The sequence below is a fragment of the Aureobasidium namibiae genome, assembly GCF_000721765.1.
Source record: "Aureobasidium namibiae CBS 147.97 unplaced genomic scaffold scaffold_13, whole genome shotgun sequence".
NCBI lineage: Eukaryota > Fungi > Ascomycota > Dothideomycetes > Dothideales > Saccotheciaceae > Aureobasidium > Aureobasidium namibiae.
In genome coordinates, this window is record NW_013581196.1 from 237,489 (window position 1) to 261,345 (window position 23,857).

The 23,857-nt window shown below is 52.7% G+C and overlaps 8 protein-coding genes across 8 annotated transcripts; 3 read left to right on the forward strand and 5 right to left on the reverse strand.

Annotated features, from left to right (window-relative positions):
• Positions 1–236: 236 nt before the first annotated feature.
• On the forward strand, positions 237–4,239 carry M436DRAFT_51056 (uncharacterized protein; the record flags this gene model as incomplete). The annotated part of the gene is made up of 3 exons (XM_013569998.1): positions 237–445; positions 498–3,835; positions 3,890–4,239. The coding sequence occupies 3 exons, from the start codon at positions 237–239 to the stop codon at positions 4,237–4,239; spliced, it is 3,897 nt and encodes a 1,298-aa protein (XP_013425452.1).
• A 466-nt stretch (positions 4,240–4,705) lies between these two features.
• M436DRAFT_51012 (phosphoribosyl pyrophosphokinase) lies at positions 4,706–6,510 on the forward strand (the record flags this gene model as incomplete). The annotated part of the gene is made up of 3 exons (XM_013569990.1): positions 4,706–4,890; positions 4,944–5,382; positions 6,148–6,510. 3 exons carry the CDS (start codon positions 4,706–4,708, stop codon positions 6,508–6,510), a joined length of 987 nt encoding a protein of 328 aa, XP_013425444.1.
• Positions 6,511–7,384: 874 nt separating this feature from the next.
• M436DRAFT_74372 (uncharacterized protein) lies at positions 7,385–8,713 on the reverse strand (the record flags this gene model as incomplete). Its single annotated transcript, XM_013570207.1, has 3 exons — positions 7,385–7,459; positions 7,518–8,237; positions 8,351–8,713. 3 exons carry the CDS (start codon positions 8,711–8,713, stop codon positions 7,385–7,387), a joined length of 1,158 nt encoding a protein of 385 aa, XP_013425661.1.
• Positions 8,714–9,002: 289 nt separating this feature from the next.
• Positions 9,003–12,110, forward strand: M436DRAFT_14321 (exocyst complex protein; the record flags this gene model as incomplete). Its single annotated transcript, XM_013569932.1, has 2 exons — positions 9,003–11,324; positions 11,442–12,110. Coding segments are annotated over 2 exons (2,991 nt in total), but the record flags the coding sequence as incomplete, so codon positions are not given.
• A 604-nt stretch (positions 12,111–12,714) lies between these two features.
• Positions 12,715–14,301, reverse strand: M436DRAFT_51628 (uncharacterized protein; the record flags this gene model as incomplete). Its single annotated transcript, XM_013570092.1, has 2 exons — positions 12,715–13,595; positions 13,677–14,301. The coding sequence occupies 2 exons, from the start codon at positions 14,299–14,301 to the stop codon at positions 12,715–12,717; spliced, it is 1,506 nt and encodes a 501-aa protein (XP_013425546.1).
• A 412-nt stretch (positions 14,302–14,713) lies between these two features.
• Positions 14,714–17,799, reverse strand: M436DRAFT_51031 (phospholipase D/nuclease; the record flags this gene model as incomplete). Its single annotated transcript, XM_013569994.1, has 7 exons — positions 14,714–14,812; positions 14,869–14,938; positions 15,128–15,582; positions 15,635–16,124; positions 16,181–16,993; positions 17,043–17,096; positions 17,174–17,799. 7 exons carry the CDS (start codon positions 17,797–17,799, stop codon positions 14,714–14,716), a joined length of 2,607 nt encoding a protein of 868 aa, XP_013425448.1.
• Positions 17,800–18,440: 641 nt separating this feature from the next.
• On the reverse strand, positions 18,441–21,119 carry M436DRAFT_50886 (SPX domain-containing protein; the record flags this gene model as incomplete). Its single annotated transcript, XM_013569966.1, has 4 exons — positions 18,441–18,586; positions 18,646–19,423; positions 19,474–20,986; positions 21,037–21,119. The coding sequence occupies 4 exons, from the start codon at positions 21,117–21,119 to the stop codon at positions 18,441–18,443; spliced, it is 2,520 nt and encodes an 839-aa protein (XP_013425420.1).
• Positions 21,120–21,930: 811 nt separating this feature from the next.
• On the reverse strand, positions 21,931–23,688 carry M436DRAFT_51029 (P-loop containing nucleoside triphosphate hydrolase protein; the record flags this gene model as incomplete). Its single annotated transcript, XM_013569993.1, has 2 exons — positions 21,931–21,983; positions 22,071–23,688. The coding sequence occupies 2 exons, from the start codon at positions 23,686–23,688 to the stop codon at positions 21,931–21,933; spliced, it is 1,671 nt and encodes a 556-aa protein (XP_013425447.1).
• Between the last annotated feature and the right edge of the window lie 169 nt (positions 23,689–23,857).

Consider the following 23,857-nt stretch of genomic DNA (forward strand, 5'->3'; position numbering starts at 1 on the left):
GGTAGAGCGGATCTTCTGATGCCAAGGCGTGGCTGCAATGTGCCCCAGATTCTGGCCTTTTGGGCGGCAGGCGGAAGGCCAGGTGTGACGAAGGGCAAGTCGAAGTTCCCGACGCCCTTAAGGCTGGTCAATAATTATCCCATACACGACCCCCTTTCTGCTCTTCTCACCACAGCTTGCTCTCGTTTGCTGTATGCTTGGACTGGACTAAGCCTACTGCTTATAGAGACTCGACAATGGTTCGACTACGCGAGATTCCTCGCACTGCCGCCTTTGCGTGGTCGCCCGGCTCAGCTCCGCCATTGCTCGCTACTGGAACCCGCGCTGGTGCCGTCGACGACGACTTTTCCAACGATACCAACTTGGAGCTGTGGGACTTGCAGCTAGACCAGGTTGATGCCTCGCCAGACTTGTCTCCTGTGGGAACAATCTCCACAGACTCGAGGTACACAACCCCACAACTTGACACGTTCGTTCTAGCTCTGACACTCCTGTAGGTTCTACGACATCGCATGGAGCCAGCCTACCGCCGATCGCTTTCGTGGTATCATCGCTGGTGCTCTTGAGAATGGCTCGCTCGATCTCTGGGACGCCGAGAAGCTTCGCTCCAGCCCCTCCGACTCGTTCATGTCCAGAACAACAAAACACTCTGGAGCCATCAAGACTGTTCAATTCAACCACTCGAAACACGACCTGCTTGCGACTGCTGGTGCCAAGGGAGAGCTGTTCATCTACGACCTGAACAACATTGCGAATCCCTTCAGACTGGGTGGAGGTGCTGCAAGAGCTGATGACTTTGAGTGTTTGGATTGGAACAAGGGCTCCAAGGTTCCTCACATTCTGGCTACTGGTTCAAGTGGAGGCTTCGTCACTATCTGGGATGTCAGACAAAAGAAGGAGAACTTGACATTGAACAACTACGGTCGTAAGCCTGTTAGTGCTGTAGCCTGGGACCCCGATGTTGCGACCAAGCTCATGACAGCCATCCCCAACGATCAAGATCCTCTGATCTTGATGTGGGATCTGCGCAACTCCAGTGCTCCCGAGCGCATTCTCCGTGGTCACGAGCTTGGTGTTCTCTCTCTGTCGTGGTGTTTGCAAGACTCGAGCTTGTTGCTCTCTGCCGGCAAGGACAACCGCTCAGTCGCGTGGAACCCTCACACTGGCGAGTCATACGGCGACTTCCCCGTCGTCACAAACTGGACCTTCCAGACCCGCTGGAACCCTCACAACCCTGGACTTCTTGCTACCGCCTCATTCGATGGCAAGATTGCTGTCCAAACTATTCAGAACACAAATTCGAAGAACGAAGAGAAGACTACTGCTCAACAAGCTCTAGACAGCGATGACTTTTTCAACCAGGTCCAGGATCAGCCCCAGCATGTCTCTTTCTCTTTGCCCAAGGCCCCCAAATGGATGGAGCGCCCCGCTGGTGTATCTTTCGGATTTGGAGGAAAGCTCGTTAGACTTGCTACCGACTCCGCGACAAGAAAATCGACCGTCAGCATCGAGACTTTTGCTGTCGACTCAGCCGTGACCGAGGCTTCCCAGAAGTTCGAAGAATCGCTCAAAGGAGGCGACTTGGCCAGTATCTGCGAAGCAAAGATTTCGGCTGCAACCAACGAGGAAGAGAAGGCTGACTGGCAAGTCATCGAAACATTGAACGCTGGAAAGTCGAGGAAGAAGCTGAGGGAATATCTTGGCTTTGCCGATGAGACTGAGGTCGCCCAGAAGACAGCCAACCTTAACGTCAACGGCGACGTCGAGAAACCTGTTGAGGAGGATGACAGCAACTTCTTCGGCAACGATAACAACGCTGATGGAGAAGATGGCGATAACTTCCTGGCAGATCTTGCAGCGACCAAGGGTGCCAAGACCAACCAGCCCTTCCACATCTTCAGTGGTGAAGAGTCGGACGCAGACAAGAACATCACACGCGCTCTCATGCTCGGCAACTTCGAATCCGCGCTTGATGTTTGCCTGAAGGATAGTCGCATGTCAGATGCCTTCATGATTGCTATCTGCGGTGGACAGAAGTGCATGGACAAGGTACAGACTGCCTACTTGAAGCAAAAGGCCAAGGGTCCCAACTATCTGCGTCTGCTTGCCTCGATTGTTGGTAAGAATTTGTGGGACGTTGTCCACAACGCTGATCTCTCAAACTGGAAGGAGGTCATGGCAACTCTGTGCACATTCGCCGATGAGACCGAGTTCTCAGACTTGTGTGAGGCTCTGGGTGACCGTCTCGAGGAATCCCTGTCAGATGCTACCGACAAGGGTACCCTGAGAAGAGATGCATCTTTCTGTTTCCTTGCTGGCTCAAAGCTCGAGAAGGTTGTCGCCATCTGGGCTCAGGAGCTGCAGGAGAAGGAAAGCGCTGGCCTGGAAGCTTCAGAAGGCGAAACCAGCTTCTCTGTTCACGCCAGAACTCTGCAAGACTTCATCGAGAAGGTCACTGTGTTCCGCCAGGTCGTCGGCTTCCAAGATCCCGATCGCCAGGCTAGCGAGAACTGGAAGCTTGCTCCTCTATACACCAAGTACGCCGAGTACGCCGACATTCTGGCCAGTCATGGTCAGTTGCAAGTTGCTGAGAAGTACTTGGATCTGCTGCCTCGCAAGTACTCTGGTGCAGAGGTTGCCCAGCAGAGAGTCAAGCTTGCCAACAGAACGAAGCCTGTGGTTCCTCAAGTCCAGAGACAACCCGCTGCTGCCGCTGCTCGTGCTGCCGCACCAACGGCACCTTACTCTGCTCCTACTCCTGCGCCTCTTGCTGCTGGAAACCCTTACGCACCCAGTGGGGGTATCATGTCAACACCTGCTCCTATCGGTGGTGCAAATGCTTACGCTCCTCCCGGTGCCGCTCAACCCGCGGCTGTGTCCAACCCATACGCACCTCCCACGCAAGCATACGCTCCTCAAGGATACCAACCCCCGCAAAACTCGGCATACGGCCAACCAGGACCCTACGGAGCACCGGCTGCTCCCATGGCACCTCCTCGTGGTATGACTCCCAGTGCTCTGCCTCCGCCACCCAAGAAGGGCGAGACACAACAGTGGAACGACCTTCCGGAAGGCTTCTCAAAGCCTGTTCAGCCTTCAAGAAGAGGCACTCCTGGAATGGCTGCCATGTCTTCCCCTTTCCCTAACGCACCTATCATGTCACCTCCACCTGCTCCCGGCAGCGCGTATGGCCAACAGCCTGCTGCTGCTCTTCCACCGCCACCACCAAAGGCAGGACAGATGACCCCTCGTGTTATGTCGCCGCCTTCAGGTCCTCCGCAGATTCAACGTCCCATTTCGGCTGCCTCAAATGCCTACACCCCAGCCCCAGGACAACAATCATCTGCCCCAGGATTGCCACCACCGCAAGCTCCCCCACTCGGCCGCGGTCCTTCGTCTTACAACCCTCCTCCTAACGCGACTGCAACCGGCCCAGCTAGCAACCGTTACGCACCGGCACCTGGATCACAGCCTACACCTGCAGTTGGTGGTCTGCCACCACCACGTAACGTTGCTCCCAACCCCTACGGTGCCCCAGCACCATCGCCCTACGCACCCGCAGCTTCAGCATACGGCGCAAGAGCACCGGTAGCACCTTACGGTCAAGCACCTTCGCAATCGCAACCTCCCGCTCCACAAGCAATCCCACCTCCGCCACAGGGACCTCCTCGTGGTCCTCCACAAGGCCCTCCCAGAGCCACACCACCTCAAGCCGCACCATCTCAAGCTGCGCCCCCTCAAGCGACACCTCCGCCAGCAGCTGCACCTCAACAATTGCCTTCGCGGCCCACGACCGCACAGTCGCAGCGCTCTGCACCTGCAGCTGCCAAATACCGTAAGTGCCATCTATACACTTATGGCCATGCTCATACTGACTCCCCCTTCTCAGCTCCTGGCGACCGCACCCACATGCCTGCCAACGCGACACCTGTCTACGAGATTCTCTCGGCAGATATGGCACGCGTAAAGTCCCGCGCACCTGCCTCCTTCACCACCCAAGTCAACGACGTGGAGAAGCGCCTCAACATCCTGTTTGACCATCTCAACAATGGGACGCTTGTCAAGCCTGACACTATTGCCATGTTGGCGGAGATCGCACAGGCACTGCAAGCTAGGGATTTCGAGCGTGCGACTCAAGTGTTGATGGAGATGATGAAGGTGAAGTTGGAGAGTGAAGGTGCGAACTGGATGGTGGGTGTCAAGAGGTTGGTTGCTATGAGTAAGGCTACCCCTGTGTAGATGTGTGAGCAGTGGTGAAGAGAGTGGGAAGGACGAAGGGTGGATGGATGACGGGTACAGGACGAAGGAAGTGATGCGGAAGTAGAAGAAGAAGAAGAAGAGTAACAGCGGTTTTGTCTTTTAGTAGAGTTTCAGTGTCCTTTTGTTTATGAACGTTCCTACTTTGATCGTGTTCGATATCTCAAGCAGCAGTGAGGTTTGTGCAGGAGGGTTGATTCGTGCTCAGTGATGACCAGACCCCCGCCAAGTGACATGGCGCTAGCCGGCGATAACGGAAGCAAGCAAATAACTTCTGGTGCAGCAAAAAAGCATCGAGCTCACTACCTCAGCATGTGAACAGAGCAGAAGTGAAGCAGCACTCGCCTTGACGCGATCAATTCGAAAGCCCGTCCTCGTCGAACGTCCAACGCCCGCGTCGCCCGGCCCTCGCACTCCAAAACAACAACCTCGATCGTCGACAGCCAAGATGCGTCGCACTTGTGTCTTTGGCGGCCTCAGCCATCCAGCCCTGACCGATGCCATCTGCGAGAAGCTCGGCAGGAAACCCGACAAGGTCGAGCTTAGAAAGTTCGCCAATGGAGAGACGAGTGTCGAGATCAAGACGTCGGTGCGCGACCAGGATGTCTTCATCGTGCAGAGTGGTTCTCACAAGTATGTCGATTCGTATGGTAGCTGAAGCTGAAGCATTCGGCTGACCTCCCCAGGACCAACGACGATGTCATGGAGCTACTCATCATGATCGCCGCTTGCAAGGGAGGCTCGTCCAAGTCCGTCACGGCCATCATGCCATACTTCCCATACTCGCGCCAGTCCAAGAAGAAGAGTCATCGCGGTGCCATCACTGCCCGCATGATTGCCAACCTCATGCACGTCGCCGGCGTTAACCATGTCATCACCATTGACCTCCACGCCAGCCAGATGCAGGGCTTCTTCAAGTGCCCTGTCGACAACCTGGTCGCCGAGCCTCTTCTCGCTCGCTGGATCCGTAGCACCGTTGATAACTGGAAATCCGGTGTCGTTGTCAGCAAGAACCCTGGTGGTACCAAGCGTGTCACCTCACTGGCCGATGCTTTGAAGTTGAGCTTCGGCATTGTCACCACCGACAGGAGACGTTTCACCATGGGTCAGAACATGTACAACAGCGTCATCTACCAATCTGCTACTGGCGAGAACATGCCCCCGATCGAGATTCAGTCGGCAGCTTCTGAAGAAGTCGAAGCTGAACAGCACATCGATCTCGACCACGCTCCTCCAATTGAGCACGACTTCGCTCCTCAATCCGGCGCCAGCAAGCCCTCTGTTCACGGCAACTCTGAAGCACGCCCTGACAACTTCCACCGCCGCCCTGCAAAACAGCGTTCCATCACATCTTTCAACAGCAGGCTGTTGGGTGCTCCTGCTCTACCCAGTCCCTTGGCCCAATTCTCGCGCCCCGACTCGTCTGATGGTCTCATCAAGGAGGATGACCAAGAAGAACAAGAAGGTGCTTCGAGCAACAGACCCAGCCGCCCTAGCTTTGGTCTTGATGGTCCCCCCAAGATTCATCGCATGGCCACTGCTTTGGGCACCGTGCAGCCTCCGGTCGAACACAGCTCCGACAACGAAGAGGAGGAAGATGCGGATGAGTACACAGATGAGCGTGCCCGCAACGTTATCACCGGTCGCCTGATTCACGGTCATCTTGTCGACGATGACTTCCCTTCTCCGGTCATGTCGCCTATGATCAATTCCACTCCTGGCCTCTACCACTCCAAGAGCGCTGGATCCGACGACGAAGATGTGCCCGACCATATGATGAACTCCTTCATGTCCAATGCCTCGTCTCGCCGCCCTGACTTTGGCCTCGGTGGTACCGGCGATGCCACAGCATCTGACGACGAAGAGGAAGAAGCACTCCAGGACCCCGAGCTCGAAACCACCATCACACTCGTCGGCAACGTTCGCGACCGCCCCGTCTTCATCGTCGACGACATCATCGACAAGGCTGGCTCATGGATCGCCGCAGCCGAGACCGTTGTCAAGAGAGGTGGTGCCACAAAGGTCATCTGCATGGCTACTCACGGTCTATTTGGCGGCGACTGCCTTCGCGAGATGAACGAGTGCCAGGAGATTGACGCCATCGTCGTCACCAATGCCTTCCCCATCCCCGAGGAGAAGCGCAAGGGTATGAACAAGCTGGTCATCCTAGACGTGAGCACTTTGCTCGCCGAATCCATTCGCCGCAACCACCACGGCGAGAGCATCAGTCAACTCTTTATGCATCACGACTAAGAGACGATCAAAGGGAACACCTCAAATAGGTGTGAGGAAAGGGAAACACAAGGGGGGCCTGGTTGCTTTTTCTTTTCTTTTTTTTTTTGAAGTTCTCAAGTCGCATATCTTGGCTCTGGCGTAAAAGGCGTATGTACTCTACCATTGAGTAGAAGTGAGGATGGTGGAAGGTGCTCTAGCATATGAACAAGAAGCAAAAAAGGGCAAAAACGGCGATTCTACTGCATCTTCATTCTCTGGGATGTTTACTCGTACCCGCCTTTGAGAATTCAAAGCGTCTTTTCAACTTTCAACATACAATGTCTCATGCCTCTTCATGACCTTCTGCTGTAACTTCCCCACCAATCACCTCAGTGAGACCATGATGGTAGTACAGAATGATCGATTCAAGTGTCCTATATGAAGTGTATGCTATCAAACGGAGGCAGGCCCTGTCGGGAAGCCACAGGACAAACGACTGCCGCACTTTCGGGCCGCAACGGAGGAGCGAAGCTCTACTCAGCACGGAAGTGTGAGCCCCATAACCGAAACTCGATGCCGCCGAACCCGACCTCCTCCACTTTACCAAGCAAGTTTCAGAACACAAAAAATTTTGCACAAAACAAAAAGGAGTTTTAAACATCACATGCGAAAAAGAAACAAAAGAGAGAAAATGAACAAAAATTGGTATTCAGCAGGGTGTGTTGTTACAACGGATAAACAAGACAAGTGATAGAGAGACTCGAAGGGGACACGAACAGAATGAGGAGCAGAAAAGGAAACAAGAAAATACCGGTGTTTATAGATGATTTTCGTCAGCTTTGTCTCTGTCTCTCTTCCTCCCTCACCACGACTCATGAACCCAATCGTTTTCTTCTAGTGATGAAGTGGCCTTCTAAGCGAGCTTCGAGATGACGGCGGCGGCGTACTCGTGGGTCTTGGCCGAACCACCGAGATCACCGGTGATGGTCTAGGAGCAGATGTCAGCATTTGTGATATAAGGAGAAGATGGCAGAGGAGAAACATACCTTGCCCTCAGCAAGAACATCGAAGATGGCCTTCTGGATTCTGTTGGCCTCGGTGTGAAGACCCATGTGTTGCAGCATCATGATGGAGGAAAGGAGGAGAGCGGTGGGGTTGGCAAGGCCCTTGCCAGCAATATCGGGAGCGGAACCGTGGACGGCCTCGAAGATGGAGCACTCGTCACCAATGTTACCCGAGGGGGTCAGACCAAGACCACCGATCAGACCGGCGCACATGTCGGAGAGAATGTCACCGTACAGGTTGGGCATAACCAGGACCTTGTCGTTGTAAGGGGTGGGGTCGGTAACGACCTTCAGGCAGGTGTTGTCGAGAAGCTCGGCGTCGAACTCGACGTTGGGGTACTGCTGGGACATGGCGCGAGCGGTGTTGAGGAAGAGACCATCGGACATCTTCATGATGGTGGCCTTGTGGACGGCGCGGACCTTGTTCTTGCCGACCTCCTGGGCGTACTCGAAGGCGTAGCGCAGGACGCGCTCGGAAGCCTTGCGGGTGATGAGCTTGATGGACTGGACGACGCCGTCGACGACGACGTGCTCGATGCCAGAGTATTCTCCCTCGGTGTTCTCACGGATGAGGACGGTGTCGACACCGTCGTAAGGGGTCTTGTAGCCCTGGATGGACTTGCAAGGACGAACGTTGGCGAAGAGGTTGAAGGTACGGCGGAGAGTCAGGTTGAGCGAGACGTGACCCTTGCCAATGGGGGTCTGGAAGGGAGAAGCGTTAGCGTGGAGCGCATGCAGAGGTGAGGTGGTCAAGGATGGCGCGGGTGGGCGAGGGGATTGAGAGCAGGTGGAGCGGGTTGATCAGGTGGACGTACGGCGAGGGGACCCTTGAGGGCGACGTAGTTGCGCGAGATGGACTCGATGGTCTCGTCGGGGATGACGGTCTTGCCGTCCTCGTTCAGGCGGGGGGTGACATCGACGGGCTCCCACTTGATGGGGACGTTGGCGGCCTCGAAAATGTCCTTGACCGACTGGGAGATCTCGGGACCGATGCCGTCACCCTCGATCAGCGAGACGGCGTACTTGCCGTCGTTGCCCTTGGTACCCTTGAACTTTGCGACTCTATCGCTGGAAGCGACGGCGTAGGAGCGAGCAAACGAGACTCTGGTGAACTGCTGCTGTCTGGCCTGACGCAGACCCTGGCGGGCAGGTGCGACCAATGATCGGGGTCCAAGCATGTTGAAGGGTGTGGGTAGGAGGGCGAGAGAGGGCGACGGGAGAGGGTGTGCTGCAAAGGGTAGCAGTGGAGGATAGCGGTAGAGAGTGTCCGTACTGTAGAGCAAAGTCGAAATCGCGGCCAAACTCGGGCCGCCGCGACCAGCAACCACCTGCCGCCGCAGCAGCTGTGCACAATCCCCACACTCGTCTGCATAAGCCATTCATCCCCGCGATTACGGCCAGTACGGAGGTCATGCTAGCTAACATCGATTGACTTCGAGGTCGCGCCTTCCACTCGGAACAACAACAATGTCTGCCGAAGTCGAGCGCGAGTTGTTGAACCATTACAAGCTCGACTCGCTACATCCTTCGGAATGGCCTGACCGGGACGACGACGACGACGACTATGACAGTCCCGACGACAATCCCGCGACACGAACGAACCCCAGGGAGTCCAAGTTCGCTGCCCTGGATCGCTCCCGCTCTGCTGGTGCAAAGAGAGCCGACAATACTGTCCAGAAGGATGAACCCGATCCCCTGGGCATTGTCCCGAGTGTCGTCCACGAACTGCGCCGTCGTGGCCTGCCTGTCGAGGAGAACTTGCGCTTGCGCAACCACTTCATGCTGTCCTCGACCACCTTCTCGCCCAACTTATTCCTGTCCCAAGTCCACCACGATGCCTCGACCGACTCGCTTCTCAAAGGTCTCCACTTCTTGTCTAGTTCAATCGAGCAAAAGTCGGCCTCTCTTAAACTGCTGGTCGAGTCCAACTTCGAACGCTTCGTCAAGGCCAAGGCTACCATCGACAATGTATACACCGAGATGCGCACACAAGGCCAGCAGTCCATGCCCGTCTCTCCTGGTCATCAGCGAAGACATTCGAGGCACACCAGTCGCGGTGGCATCTCGCATTTCCGTACTCCTAGCGGTGCCCTTTCACCTCCCGCTATCACCAAGCTGCCAGACAAGAAGAAGAATGCCCTGACAAAAGAGAGTGAATATGGTGTTCTCGGTATCAAAGCTCCCCTGATTGAGCTGGGCGCCAAAGCTGAAGAAGTCTGGGGCCCTGCTCTGAGTGGACGTGAAAAAGAAGAAGATCTCAAGTCTGTTCTGACCTACCTCGAACAACATCGTGACGTTTTTGGCATCGGCCAGGCTCTACAAGATGCCATCCGTAAGAAGGACTATGACTCTCTTGTGTCCGAGTACAACCGTGCTAAAAAGATCGCCAATGATGCCACTCGGAAAGCCGAATCTAATCAAGAATTATCCGATTCAGACGTTCATCAGATTTTGGTCGCTGCAAAGGTTTGGTCGGATGCTCAATCTCAAATCGGTGCCTTCAAACGCGAGTCCCGTAAACAGCTTTCTGCTGCTAGAATCCGTCGCTCTACGCCATCTACTGCTGCTCAACCTGATACAACAATGACTTTGATCGCTACACTCTTGCAAATCGACATGGACGACAATCCCATCACATTCTGGTTGTTCAGTCGTTACAATAACCTCAAAGAAAAGCTTACTCGTTCCTTCGACCGTATGCGTATAGAGATTGAAGTTTCAAGGCGGCGTCTGGCTTCGGCAGAGCCACCCAGCCTCCAGACCTCGAAGCTGCATCTCCAATCTGCTGTGGCCAACCTCGTACAGGACCGAAGTTCAAACAACGCTTCCAACGCCATGGACGCTGCTAAGATCATTGACTTCTGGGAGAAGATTCAGAGTGCGCTCAACAGCTTGCTATCGGTACAAGGCGGTCTTCTGGGGGAGATTGTCGAATTTTGGGAGACCGCAGAGTCATTTATCTCTCACAAAGCCCAGAGGAACCTGCCTACCAGTGTCTTTTCTTCAGAGGGTCGCCAACATCTTGATCTCAGAGAAGATGAGATAAACCGTCTCCGTCAATCGGCTGCAGATCTGCTCAACAGCATGCGCGAGAATATCTTCTCCTTCTTTGTGGACTCGCCAGTTGAAGACATCTCATCTCTGTTCTCACCTGTTCCCGCAACGCCGGACACTCCCTCAGCTAGTTTGGCTAACGACCAGCGCATGTTTTCTTTCGACGTGAACAATATCCCAGAGCCCTCACCTAAGAGGGGTGAACCTTGGGAGAAGTTTGCCTTCTGGGCACCTTATGCGAACGTCCTGAGTGGTGTTCATTATCTCAGTAATGTTCTGCTCCTCGTTGGCTCGTCAGCAGGCGAGGTCGCTAGTCTTTCCCTTGTCAGAGACAACTACCGCATGGCAGAACAACTCAAGACCATGGTCAGTGGCGTACGCGAACGGTGCATCCAGGCTGTTTGTGCCGCTTGGAACGTCGACTCCGACAAGACCAGATATCTTGAAGATTGGACGCGGCATACCGATCGTCGTGATCTTACCAACATGCCTTTCCGCTTCAGTGCTTTCGAAGAGACGATACTTGGCGATATGCAGAAGATTCTATACATCTCTGGCGCCATGTCGCGCCCTGGCTACGAAGACGTTGTTGGACCTCCGCCTACCAAGCTTCTGCAGATGGTCAGGCATCAGTTTATCACAAGTATATACAAAACACTCAGCGGCGCCGTGGAGAATGCAGAGAAGAACAAGAAGCTCGACGAATCCGGAATTGATGATCCAGACGGTCTGACGGTACCGATAATGCAAGGAGGTTCGAAATACGACAGCAACATCGTAAACACACGAGCGACAGACAAAGTAAGTCATTAAAAATAATCGGGAATTATCAAAGCTCTAACATCGATACAGAACGTCCGCCTGCTGCTCACACTCAGCAATTTGAACCACCTGCGTCGTGAAGTGGTGCCTCAATTAATCTCACAATTCGAATCCTCCTTTTCGATCAAGTTTACGGACGAGTCTAAGCAGATCCGCGATGTACTCAAGCAAATCGACGATCGTCTATTCCTAGGTTACGTCAAGCCTACCACAACAAAACTTCGCGAGATCATCACAGCTGGCATCTCCTCTCCGGACTGGCTACCCAAGACCTCTTCGCGACCCACAAACGCTCGACCCTATATCTATGATGTACTTCTCGCATTAGTATTGGTACACACTGAAGTCTCGACAACAGCAAGCACACTGACTTCACCCCTTCTATCGCACTTCCTCGAATCTGCCAGTGAATCCCTACTAGCGGCCTTCTCAGAGCGCCGTACATATTCCCTCGCAGCTCTGATGCAAGCAACCCTTGATGTCGAACTTCTTGCTCAGACGTTGTCCAATTACACTACTGAAAAGGCCTCCGATATACAATCGAGGATATACTTGGTGCTCGACGAGAGGACTGATGCAGATGCAAGAACTAGACTGCAAGCCGAGTTACCTGAAATGAGGGCGATCTTGAAGAGATTGAGGGAGGGCACTAAAGGACAGTTTGGATGCTTCAGGAGGGAGAGGAGGGTTAGAAGCGAGAGACCGGGTAGCTCGCGAAGTGGTGGGACTGCAGGACATGGGTCAGTTGTCGGTTAGAAGTGCAATATGAATGCTTTTATTGTAACTGTCGTTGGCGTGTAACCAGATCTTTCGAAAATGGAAGTGCGGATGAGAGACTATGAGGGGATGTAGTTGCTCCTTCTCAGAAATACAAACCCCAGCATGAAACCGCTCATTCCCTCAAAACAGGCTAAACAAAGACAAACTTCTGCACCCAACCTTTTCTTTTCGTCTACTATTCTTCAAGCCACCATCATCGAGCCCACAGCGCATCTAACAGCGACGGTGCCGCCACGCGACACGCTTAACTCTGCTTTCCTCAAGGGGATCGTGAGACCCAAATCTACCGCACAAGCATCCCTCTGTTGAAGCCGTCATGCTCATTCAAGTCTGCTTTTGCGCTGTCGAGTTGGGTTGCGTGAAGAAGCGGGTTGCCTGGTCAAAATATGATGACTTGCGCTTGATGATGTGGTTTGGTAGATTGTTGAAGCCTAAGATTGCAGAGTGGTGAGTTCATGCATTGAATTCTCGTTGCGAGCTGACTTGATACAAAGCAGCATGACTGTCTATAGCCAACCCCGATCTACAGGATTCTGGATGCGATGCTCTCCTCCTCGGAATACTCCTCGTACTCTTCGTCGGCCATCTGCTCACCAGCCATGATGAACCTATCAGCATCCGTGCTCTCGATCCAGCGCTCGCCAACCCTTCCAGGTTGTTTCCACACGGGCACTTCTCCTGGACCAGCCTTGCCTACACCTCTATCTCTCCACTTCTTTGGCGGCTTGAGACCCTGCTCGGCCATCTCTGTCCATTTCTTTTCGCCTCTCTTCTCCCATCTTTCTCTTCTTTCCTCGGCCTCCTCCTCGCTGGGCTGCCATTTACTCTTCAGGATTCGTCGTACGGCTTCTGGAGTGATTTTGAAATGCTCGGCCAAGACGGCTGTGCTGAATGTTTCTGGTGATTTGGCGTGTAGAGCTCTGATACCAGCCAATGCATCCGGGGAGATTCTCTTTCTAGGATTCCAATTCTGCTCTCCGAATTTGTCTTCCAAGGCTGCTTTTTGCACCTTCCAGTTATCTAGATTGCGATTGCGCTCTTTTTGTGCTTGTTTAGCTGCTTGCTGCTCTTGAACCAGCTTCTCAGCTGCGGCTTTCTTCGCGGCTTTTTCTTCTGCTTTTCTGGTTTTGATTGCAAGGGCGATTTTGTCAGCTTTTGCTTTTGAGATGGGTTTGGGTCCCGTTGCCGATGCGATCAAGGAGGCGACGTCGGCGGTTTCTTGGTCCCGAGCGGCTTGTTCGAGAATCGCTGTTTGGACCTCGAAGGCTAGTGCTGCTCTCTTTGCTTTTCTGTCTGCTTTTGCTCTTGCTTTTGAGGCAGCCTTTGCTGAGGATGTTGTTGCGGTCTCCAGGTCTCCAGTCGTTTCTTCTGAGACGGTCATGTCTGCTTCGCTAGCTTGTGCTGCTCTCTTTGATTGCCGGACCCGGTTTGGTGTATTCTTAACATCCTCCGCCGCTTCTTCCTGCAGAGCCACCGGCGCCTCACCATTCTGAGCAGCTCTTCTCGCCTTCTTTCTTGCATTTTTACCAGGATATTGCTGCTGCATGGGCGTCTGCGCAGAGAAGATATTGAGCCTTTGACTCAACGACCCTATCTCACCAGCCTTGATCTTCTTCGGCTTTGCCAGCAAGTCCGGGAAGAATATGGCATCGATCGCATTGTCCCTGTCTCTGAGATCTAATTGCTGTATCCGTGCTTCTCTTACTATCGGGTCGGGTATGGTGTGGACTTGATCTTCGTGAATGACTATCTCTGGCTCAAAATCTTCTGCACTTATTGGCTCTTCGTTTGGATCGAAAGGTGCGGGTGATTCTAGGATATCGTTCGAGTGCGTCGAGGGCGAAGGCTTGGATGTGTTGTCATGTGTGGTAATCGTGCTCGTCGAGGTCTCAAACGGCACAAAAGCATCGTCGACAGAGCTAGCGATACCATGTGCTTGCGAAGGACGAGACAGCGGCGACGAGTGGCGCATCTGCAGCGCTGCTGATCGTGTGCTCAAGTTTCTGAAGCTGACGTTGTTGCGTCTTTGGCGGATGTCAAGACCTGCGACATCTCTGACAAAGGTCTCTAGAGCTCGTACAGAGCAATAGCATCTGTAAGACCGCTGCATCTGGTGAATGTGTCGTAGATTGGTTGTGTTTCTGGGAAATCACAATAGAGTTGAGAAACTGGATTCATTCGCCCATTATTTGTGCTAGACCGCCTGGCAGATTGGTTTAAATCCGCGAAGTCCGGGGAAAAGCACCTCGATGGTCGAGTCCGAGGGGTCGCTCTTTGGAGCCGCACTTTTATTCGTGTAGCCTTTCTTTTCCCCAGCAATATACAGACTCTGACACATTTGGAAGAATATCCAGAGTGCTTGGAGGAACAAAAAGCGTAATCATGAAAAATGTAATTATACCAAATCAGTAATATGTAACATGACCCTATCCACCATGAAGGTTGTTATCCCACACGAAAACACCTAAAATCTTTCAAGCCAGCGTCATCATTCCAATCTTGTCAAACCTCATTTCGAATGTCTAAGTGTAGATACTCTCGGTGTAGTAGTTGACTGCGAGACCCTTCTCGGCCATCTCTGCATTCTCTAGGAAGTGTAGCGGCATCCAGACAAGATGTCCCTGATCGGAATTAGTATGCATTCGGTCCAGTGGGCGGGGTTGCGATTTCAACTCACTCTGATCTTGTCGAGGGCGCGTTTTACTTCATCATCGGGCATGAACTTGTTGTAAAGATGACCTTGCTTTCTGTATACGAGATGTCATTAGCGTTGTTTCTGCAATCGTGCATGACAGAATCGATCGCCAGTAGGAGCAGATCTGCGAAACGCCTTCCAGTGCATGTTGGTGTGAACAGCGCTCTGGTCGGTTGTTCGGGACAGCATGCACCCACTGGCAAAACGACTCAAGGCATGTACACTGTGGGATTTGACTTACGTGTCGTTTCTAGGAAGGAAGTTCTGGTAATCGTCGAATGTGCGGATGTTGTCATCGGGATCCGCATGGAACAGGTGACGGAAGACATCGGTGTTGGTTGTCGCTTGTTGAGTCCACAGGTTCCAGACATCATCGGAAAGAGGATCTGTCACAAGTTTATCCCACTCATCTCCCTCGTGCCAGTGGTTGGGACAGACATCCGGAGGTTGAGCGTTGGGGTCCTCGCTCGCGTCCAGGGGTTGAGCTGGCAACAAGCCCAAGTGTTCGCGCCAGAGCATGCGACGAAGAGTTGCTGCGTGATGTCCAGCTTGGTATTCACGACCGTCCATGATCGAAGGAAGTGCATTGGTGTCCTCCATGATGATGGTGAGTTCCGAATCGTGGTTTCCTAGTTGAGAACGATCGTTGATGTTACTGCTTCCACAGATAGCAATCCTGTCATCCACGATACATGTCTGAAAGAAGTTAGCGTGTATGTCCTTCGTGTGGGAATAGGGTCAAAATCACCTTTCCATGGACATAGAGCTCTTCCTGGACCCAATTCTCCTTCTCCTGTTCGTAGTCATTCTCATCCCACTGCTCCTCGCTGACTTTCTTCTCGCCCAACATAGCGTTCTTAGCCACACTGTCCTCACTGATGACTTGATCATTCTTGAGTCCAGCGGCCGCTCTACGGGCCTCGAACTTCTTCTTGCGGCTCGAGAAGTGTTCCTTCTCGTCGTCCTCAGACTCGCCCTCATCTGACGAAGATGACTCGGCACCACCATGCACACCCGAAGACATGATTTCTTCAGCCTGAGCACGTTGCACCTCTTGGTAAGTGACACCAGATTCCTCTTCCATCTTCTTCATCGCCGGCGTCTTGTTGAGACGATCGTAGGAACGAAGGTTGAAGACGAAGACATGATTCTCAGGGTCGATGCCTTCTTTCCTGATTTGGCCAAAGATGGAGTGTTCACCCCTGTTGATAGACTTGTATTGATAGTCCATAATTGCTCTGGAGGTGTGTCAGCACAACTTCATGTTTAAACATGGTATAACAATTCGACTTACCTAGTTCCAGCAGCAGCATTGTCTCTCAAGTCACCAGCGAACCCGGGAATGGCGGGAATGACAATGATGACTCTGAACTTGCGGCCTTCCTTACCTGCTCTGACACAAGCATCAACGATGGCTCTACCAATCTGATTGTGAATCGGTGATTGCTCTTGTCCAGTCGAGGTGATGAAGAACTGATTCTCGATGTAAACAAGGTGCTGAGCGTTCCTGATGATCTCACAGTATGCGTTTTGGATACTGTGCTCGGTCAAGATACCGCTCGACCAATCGGCGCTGCTTCGCACGAGCTGCGCATGGACGGTACCTTGGACGTTGCTCGGGTCCGGTCTACCAGTCTTGACATTCATGGGTGAGATGGGGTGGTGAATGTACTCTCCAACAGGATGCTTAGGCCTTTGGACTGCAATCAGATCCTCGTCTTCACCTTCACGGCCCTCGAGAGTAAGCCAATCGAAACGCTCGTCACGCTTGTACTTGTCACGCTTGACAAAGTTCCAACGCAATTGGAAGTGCTCGGCGATGTCGTAGACACAAGGTCCGATGACACCCATAGCCACATCGTGCCATGGCATGCGACCGTAATCAGCCTTGCTCAACTCGTTACTCTTCCAATCCTTGACGTCCTGGAAATCCATGATGCGATTGTTGTTGAAATCCTGTCCAGGGAAGACCTCGTTCTCGACACCGGCGGGGTGAGCATCGGCCAATGGGTGTTGCATCTGATCCCAACGACCAAAGCAAAGATCCAGACCTCCGATAAAGGCCAGGTCGAAGTCGATGACGATAAACTTCTCGTGATGCGCCCAGCTAAGAATGCGTCAGTATGGACCGTAGTGAGTATGCTCGAGTTACTTACTAGAAGGTCATATCTCCTGCGTTCTCAAAGACATTATGATCCGGGTGACGCATACTGCACGAGGTCAGTGATGAGCCATTGGTTCTTTTCAACAGCTGTGGTGACAGCCGCAGGACAGGTTTCGGACATACAGATGAATGTTGCCATGGCCAGGAGTGCCCTCGGGACAAAGAGCACGGAGAGCACGCTTGGTATGTGCCGAGTTACAGGTAAGAGCTTGGTTCACCTCCTTGTATACAATGATGTAGATCTGGACACCGCGTTCGGCCGCACGCTTCAGGACATGGTCCAGACGCCAGTCTTGGGTGGTGAAGGGAGGTCTGCGCAAGAAGAGTTCGGGCGACAGCCACCAGTCCTCGATGTAGATTGTTTCCTTTGCTCTTTCGAGTGCGACCGAGACGGCGTGGAAGTAGTCACGGCCATCAATGTACCACTTGATCTTGTTTCCGTCTCGCTCGGGCGCGAAACTCTGGAAACGATGGCCTTCGGCGATTCTGTTTCTCTTCTCGTCGGTCGCCTTTTCGTGTTCTTCGTCGTGACGGTGGTTGGGGTTGACCAGGTTCTGCCACTTGCCGATCTTGTGTTTCGCGTGGACGGCCTTGACCTTGAGGTCGTAGAGGGACGATTCCTTCAACTTCTGCCTCAGGTCGGCGAAAGGATGCTTGATGTGCTCGGCGGCGCCCTTGTGCTCAGCATCTTCCGAGTCGCGAGTCTGCTCCGCGGGATCCACGTGCGATGTCTTTCCGATGAGTCCCATCCTGGCGTATTAGTGTGATTGGTACGGTGCTTGTATTGCGCGCACACGACCTTAGTTAGTTGAATCGCGGAGGAGTTTGATCCGAAGCCTCAATGTACGAAAATCAGGGTGGAGAAGGTATGCAGTTAGGAAGGAGGGGAAGACAAACAGAGAAAGAGAGCAGCGGCTCGCCTCGGAGTGATAACGTTCAACCAGAAAACCGAAGGAACGCTGCAACTCGATCAAAACCTGCTCCAAACTTGCATTCGATCCACCGGGGTCTTGGTGTGGTGTTTCGACACCAGGTAGCAACCGGATGCCCCGCGCTGCGTCATGCTGCATGGACCAAGATCGGATCTGTGGATCTTGGTGTGGCTTGCAAGGGGCACCAGCCATCGAGTCCATCACCACTCTCACATGAGATTGCAATCGCTGTCACATGTATGCATCCTGATTAGGCGAGACGACTCAAATCGACTCTTGAGTATCGCTTATATTACCGATGTGCTCGTGTGTCAAAATTCATCTAGACACAAAAAATCACTCCCCTCGCGATGTATAAAAGGCAAACCTGATCGACGCAAAATGTACAATATTGATCAGAGAGGTCAAACGCCGTGTGCAGAATCTCAGATGGTACCAACGCTTATTTCCGAGACTGCTTAGAACCCAGCAGCCAGCATCAGACCGTAACCAACAGTGATGATGACGACGTAGGCCATTATCGAGGCAGGTACACCACGGGTGATGAAATGCTTTACCTGGAGGTAACGTCTGCCAGTGTTTGGTTCTTCCATCATGATAGCAGCTGTAGTGTCGCATGTTAGCTTCTGTGACACGAGATCCATGGACAACACAAAAACTTACTCATGTTAGGGAAGCCAGAAGTAGGAAGTCCCATGGCGGCTGAGGCCATGAGCACACTGCCCATGACAAGGAGATTGGGGTGAGGATCGCTCATTCCCTCGCCAACTTGCTGAACCAAGGGCAATACGATCAGAGCAGCGACTGTGTGAGAAATGAAGGTCGCCACCACACCGATCAGTGCAGCAAACACGACCAGCACACTGTAGAGTCCTAGACCTTCAACGCGGCTGGTGATGGACACTGCAATAGTGCGCAAAAGGCCAGACGAGTTGACGGCCTTTCCAAGTGCAAGTCCTCCAGCAGCCAGGATAATGATGGTCCAGAGGAAGTTGTTGAAGTCCTCCTTGTTGAGGATGCCTAGACCGAAGAAGACGACCATGGGCAGAATGGCAATAACGCCCATATCACCGAAAATGAACTCGAGCTGATGACTGAAGCACCAGAGGATGATGGTGAGAAGGGTGATGAAGCTGATGAACCACTGGGTAGGAGTAAACTTGTCCTTCATGGGACGAATGGGCACAATAGTTGTGTTACGACCAGGACGGAAGGTTACCAGGAGCAGAACCCAGATCATGAGGATAGAGATGATACAGACCGGAAGCGCGATGAAGAACCAAACTCCCCACCCAGGAGCCGGAGTCATGTTCTGCAAGGCGATCAAGTTCTGAGGCGAGGCGATTGGTGAGGCCGCACCTCCCATATTGGAGGACAGAGCAATACCCAAGAGCAGGGCCTTGGTCATGTCCGAGTCAGCAGGCAGATTTCGGAGGATAGGCTACGAGACAATTAGCTTCTGACACAATATGATCCGAGACGAACACGTACCTGAATGATCGAAAAGCAGAGAACAGGAGCTGCAACATTGCTGATCCACATACTTGCGAACATGGCAACGAACATACTGGTGATTAGTACGTTATGAGGCTTTGTGCCGGCCTTGCTGAGCACAAATGTAGCCATCATCTTTGCAATGTTGTGCTTACTCAGTGCAGCAGCGATAGTGAAGCCTCCAAGCAAGAGCATGATGACTGGAGACCACATAGCGCCAAAGATGTACGTGGCTGCTGCCTTGGATTCCAGACGGCGGTGAGGCTCAGCTTCGGATCTGACAACACGCAAGACCACAACAAGGAAGGGGACAAGCAGAGATGTCACAAACAATGGAATGGCCTCGGTAGCCCACAGCAGACTGACGAGGACAACGAGCGCCAAACAGTTCTGCTCAACTGGAGACTCCATGATCGGAGCAAACAGTAGAACAAAGAAAACGGCTATCACAGCCACCAAGGTGTAAAAGGTGCTTGACAAGAGGAAGCGCGGGCACCTGTACTTGCCGAGAGGTGTAACGACCTCCTTTGTAGCCTCTTCCTCTTCGTCGCCCTGTAAGCGGGCCTTGCCACGATTCTCGATACCGCCCAACATGGTTTGACCGAGACCCATGTTGGCAGCTTGAGCTTTGCGCTCGATACCAATCATCTCGCGCCAAACGGTATTGCGCTCCCAGACAACGTGTTCACGCAAATGGAGACGCAGCTCACGGCGAGCCAGCTCGACATCGCTCTTGGTCACCAGGTCTGCATATGCCGTCTCGATTTTCTCAATGTTGGCATTCAAGCGATCCACAGTTTCGGGCTGGAAGGGGTAGGCGGTATCCACGTTTGCCTTGAGGTAAGAGCTTTTGAGCTTGCGGTCCAGAGTTTTGTCGTACTTTTTCAATACTTTTCCGAAACCAGTCTTGTTGAGTTGAATGAAAGAACGCAGCTCGCACAGAGTGACATAGATGCTGATTGTGCGCTTCTTGAGAGTGACTCCTTCGTTGTACAGCACGTCAAGGGCCTGGTCGTCAAAGTCGTGGGAGCTGCTTGGGCGACGGCGTGATGAGGTGTCTATGTTGGAGCTTGCAGACATGTCGTATGGGTTGCCGTCACGAGAATTTGACTTGGTCAGACCAGTGCGTTCATCATCGCTGTCGCCCTCCTCCTGGTGGTGGCTCAGAGTGCTACGTCGAGGGCGACCGATGCTGAAGCCCTTGAAGATGCTAGCCTTCCTCGCTTTCGCAAGAGTACCATTCCGCGCAGCGGGTCCTGCTTCGTGTTCTCCATCCTGCTCTCTTGTCTCTTCCTCGAAAGCGAGCTCGTCCTGGAGCAGCGATTCGACCTCTCCGTATATTTCCAACTCTTTCAATTGGTAGAAACAACAGATCTTCTCGAGGTCGACATCCAGGGCTTTTGAGAAGACTTTGTCCGGGTCTTCAGAGTCGCCGTTCAGGAGTGGTGATGACTCGACATCTTCGGGGATGGCATTGGCTTGGTGAAGCCTTTTCTCGAGAGCGTAGATTCTGCGATACGTCAGTAGGCAGGAAACGCGGGCCTCGAGGACGCGACGCACAATTTCTTAAGGTTGCTGTACGAAATGTATTGGTTGCTCCACTCGGGTACAGCATTGAACTGGATGCTATGTGAGAACTTCATGGCGAGAATGCGCGCGAGCTTCTCGAGTCGCGCGGCCGAATATTCGTTGTGCGATGGTGATGTCGACGGAAGTGGCACAGCGGATGCGGGAAGAAGAAGGCCGAGCTCGATGTCGGTATCCTTGTCTCGTCCACCCTCCAGTATGCCGGTGGCGTGCTTCTTGTTCTTATCGGTTTTGGTATCTCCTCACGTGAACATCAGACTCTACAAGTGTGTATAGCATCAATGACTTGTATCAGTTGGTCTGATTGACATCAACGTGCGCAGCGAGGGCGTGCCTCAATGATTGGCTTGCATTGGCTTCAGCTTGGCATCAAGACGAAGGAAGCGCCTCTATCAGTGCACCTCCTCCTCGATCAACATCCACGATGGCGATTTATATGTCACTTGACCATTCTGTGTGGCTATCGTATCTACGGCTCCACTTCGCTCAACTCATCAGGTGCGCTTTGCATGCAAACGGCCCGTACACGGACGCCGTGTGCGATGAATGTGTAATCCTGTAGTGTCACTCTTATTGCACCAGGTCTCAAACCAGGGCATGTGTCTGTAAGGGAACCCAGCAATGACATAACAGCAAGGAGAGTGGTAATACTCAGAGCTGCATCTTGGCTTTTGAAGCAGTTTCACTTGAAGACAAGTAGTATTGTGTTTAAGCTCCTACTGATAACACAGGTCTGAGCGATGGTCGAATGTGTAACGCTTGTATTCTGTACATATGGGTATGATTGGAATTCTATCAGAATCCTCGCTTGGACATACTGAGAGAGTTGAGAGGATGCTCGGGATTGGTAGTCCCAAGCCCTCATTGTCATCCTCCATCAGGGTTGAGTATGCGCTCCTCGCCATTGTCATCTTCTTCGCCTGCATCATCGTTGTAATCGTTGTCATTGTCGGCATCATCCTCGACAGCTGGCCATTCCTCAGGTTCTTCATCATCTGCGACTGGACTCCGCTCCTCCACCTCTTCTGAAGGAAGGTCGGGGTCGACTTTATCGCCGAGGTGATTTTCTGTGAGAAAGACTTTACCTTGCAGCTTGTCGGGAAAGTATTCTTGCTGGACCCTTCCGTTCTTGTAGTCCGGATTGTATTTGTATTCCTTGCCATAACCTAGTTCCTTCATCAATCTCGTAGGAGCGTTACGAAGATGAACTGGTATAGGCAGTCCCGCAATTCCAGGTTCCGACAAGGCAGCATATGCAGCATTGAGACCTCGATAGGAGCGCGTAGACTTTGGGGCTTCAGCAAGAGCGACTGCTGCGTGGGCAAGACATATGCGACACTCTGGCATACCAATCTCCTTAGCCGCAGTGTAGGCCGCCGTCGCCAGTGATAGTAATGAGTTGTCTGCGAGGCCAATGTCCTCACTAGCCATGACTACCATGCGCCTCGCTATGTAGACCGGATCCTCACCAGACTGCAACATCCTGGCAAGATAGTAGAGAGCTGCGTCTGGATTACTGCCTCTAACGCTCTTGTGGAAGGCGCTGATGGTGTCATAATGCTGGTCTCCTTGACGATCGTATACCAGAGTTCGTGTCAAGTTTTCTTTGACAGTCTCGATGGTGGTTTCCGGATCGGTTGACAGGTCCAAAGCAAGAGAAAGGAGGTTTAGTGCTGTTCGCGCATCCCCGTCTGCGAAGCTAGCAAGATAACGCAGCAGTGCGTGGTCGTCTGATTCCAACAAGTCTGCTCCATGCTGTGTTTTAGGGGGTTCAAGAGTCAGAGCACGTTTCAGAATGCTTGTGATGTGCTCGTCATCTAGTTTGGCAAGGGTGAAGGTACGGCATCTTGACAGAAGAGCATTTATGACCTTGAAACTCGGATTCTCAGTAGTTGCCCCGATCAAGGTGATGACGCCGCTCTCTACAGGGGCCAAGAATACATCCTGCTGACTTTTGCTGAAACGATGAATCTCATCGCAGAAGATGATGGTTCTTCGACCAGTGAGAGAAAGCTCATTACGAGCTTCTGCAAATAGCTTCTTGCACTCACCAACACCAGAAGAAGTACTGTTGATCTCGACAAAGCGGTTCCCTGCAGTCTTGGCTATCAATCGAGCAATTGTTGTCTTGCCAGTTCCTGGTCCGCCCCATAGCACCATGGAAGGCACGCGATCAGTCTCAATCAAGGAACGCAAGACACCTTTTGGTCCTACGAGTTCTTGACCTTGGACATCGTCTAAAGATTGCGGTCGCATTCTCTCGGCCAAAGGGGCAGCCTTTTCCAGATTGACATTCTTGGATCTCTTGGGTAAGGGCTGAGGGTTGTCTTCGTCTTTGAGGTCTTCTAGAGGTCTTTTTGGAGTCGCGCTCGGGGTTTCAGTTGGCTTTGAAGTCGCAGCACCATTCACAGCCTGTGTAGAGGCAGGGACTGTTTGACTGCGCTTGGCAGCCGGAGTTTGAAAGAAGTTGGCGACTTGAGTGGGTTTGGGTGGTGCATTTTGCTGGGTTGTCGGAGGCGAGTCGTCGATGAAAGACTCACAACCAGAATCGATATGTCGATTGATATTCAGCTCCTTGACGGGCTTGCTACAGATAGGACAATCGACGAGCTGACTGGATGACATGGACAGTGGTCTGAAAAATTGGCTACATGACTTTGATAAAACAAGACGCGCTTGGAAGACGCGTCAAGTTCTCGAGACGACATGGAGATAAACGAGACGACGCGCCTATTACGGAGTGCGCTATCGGGCAATGATGTCGTGCTCGCTCAGGTTATAACTAATGTGGGGT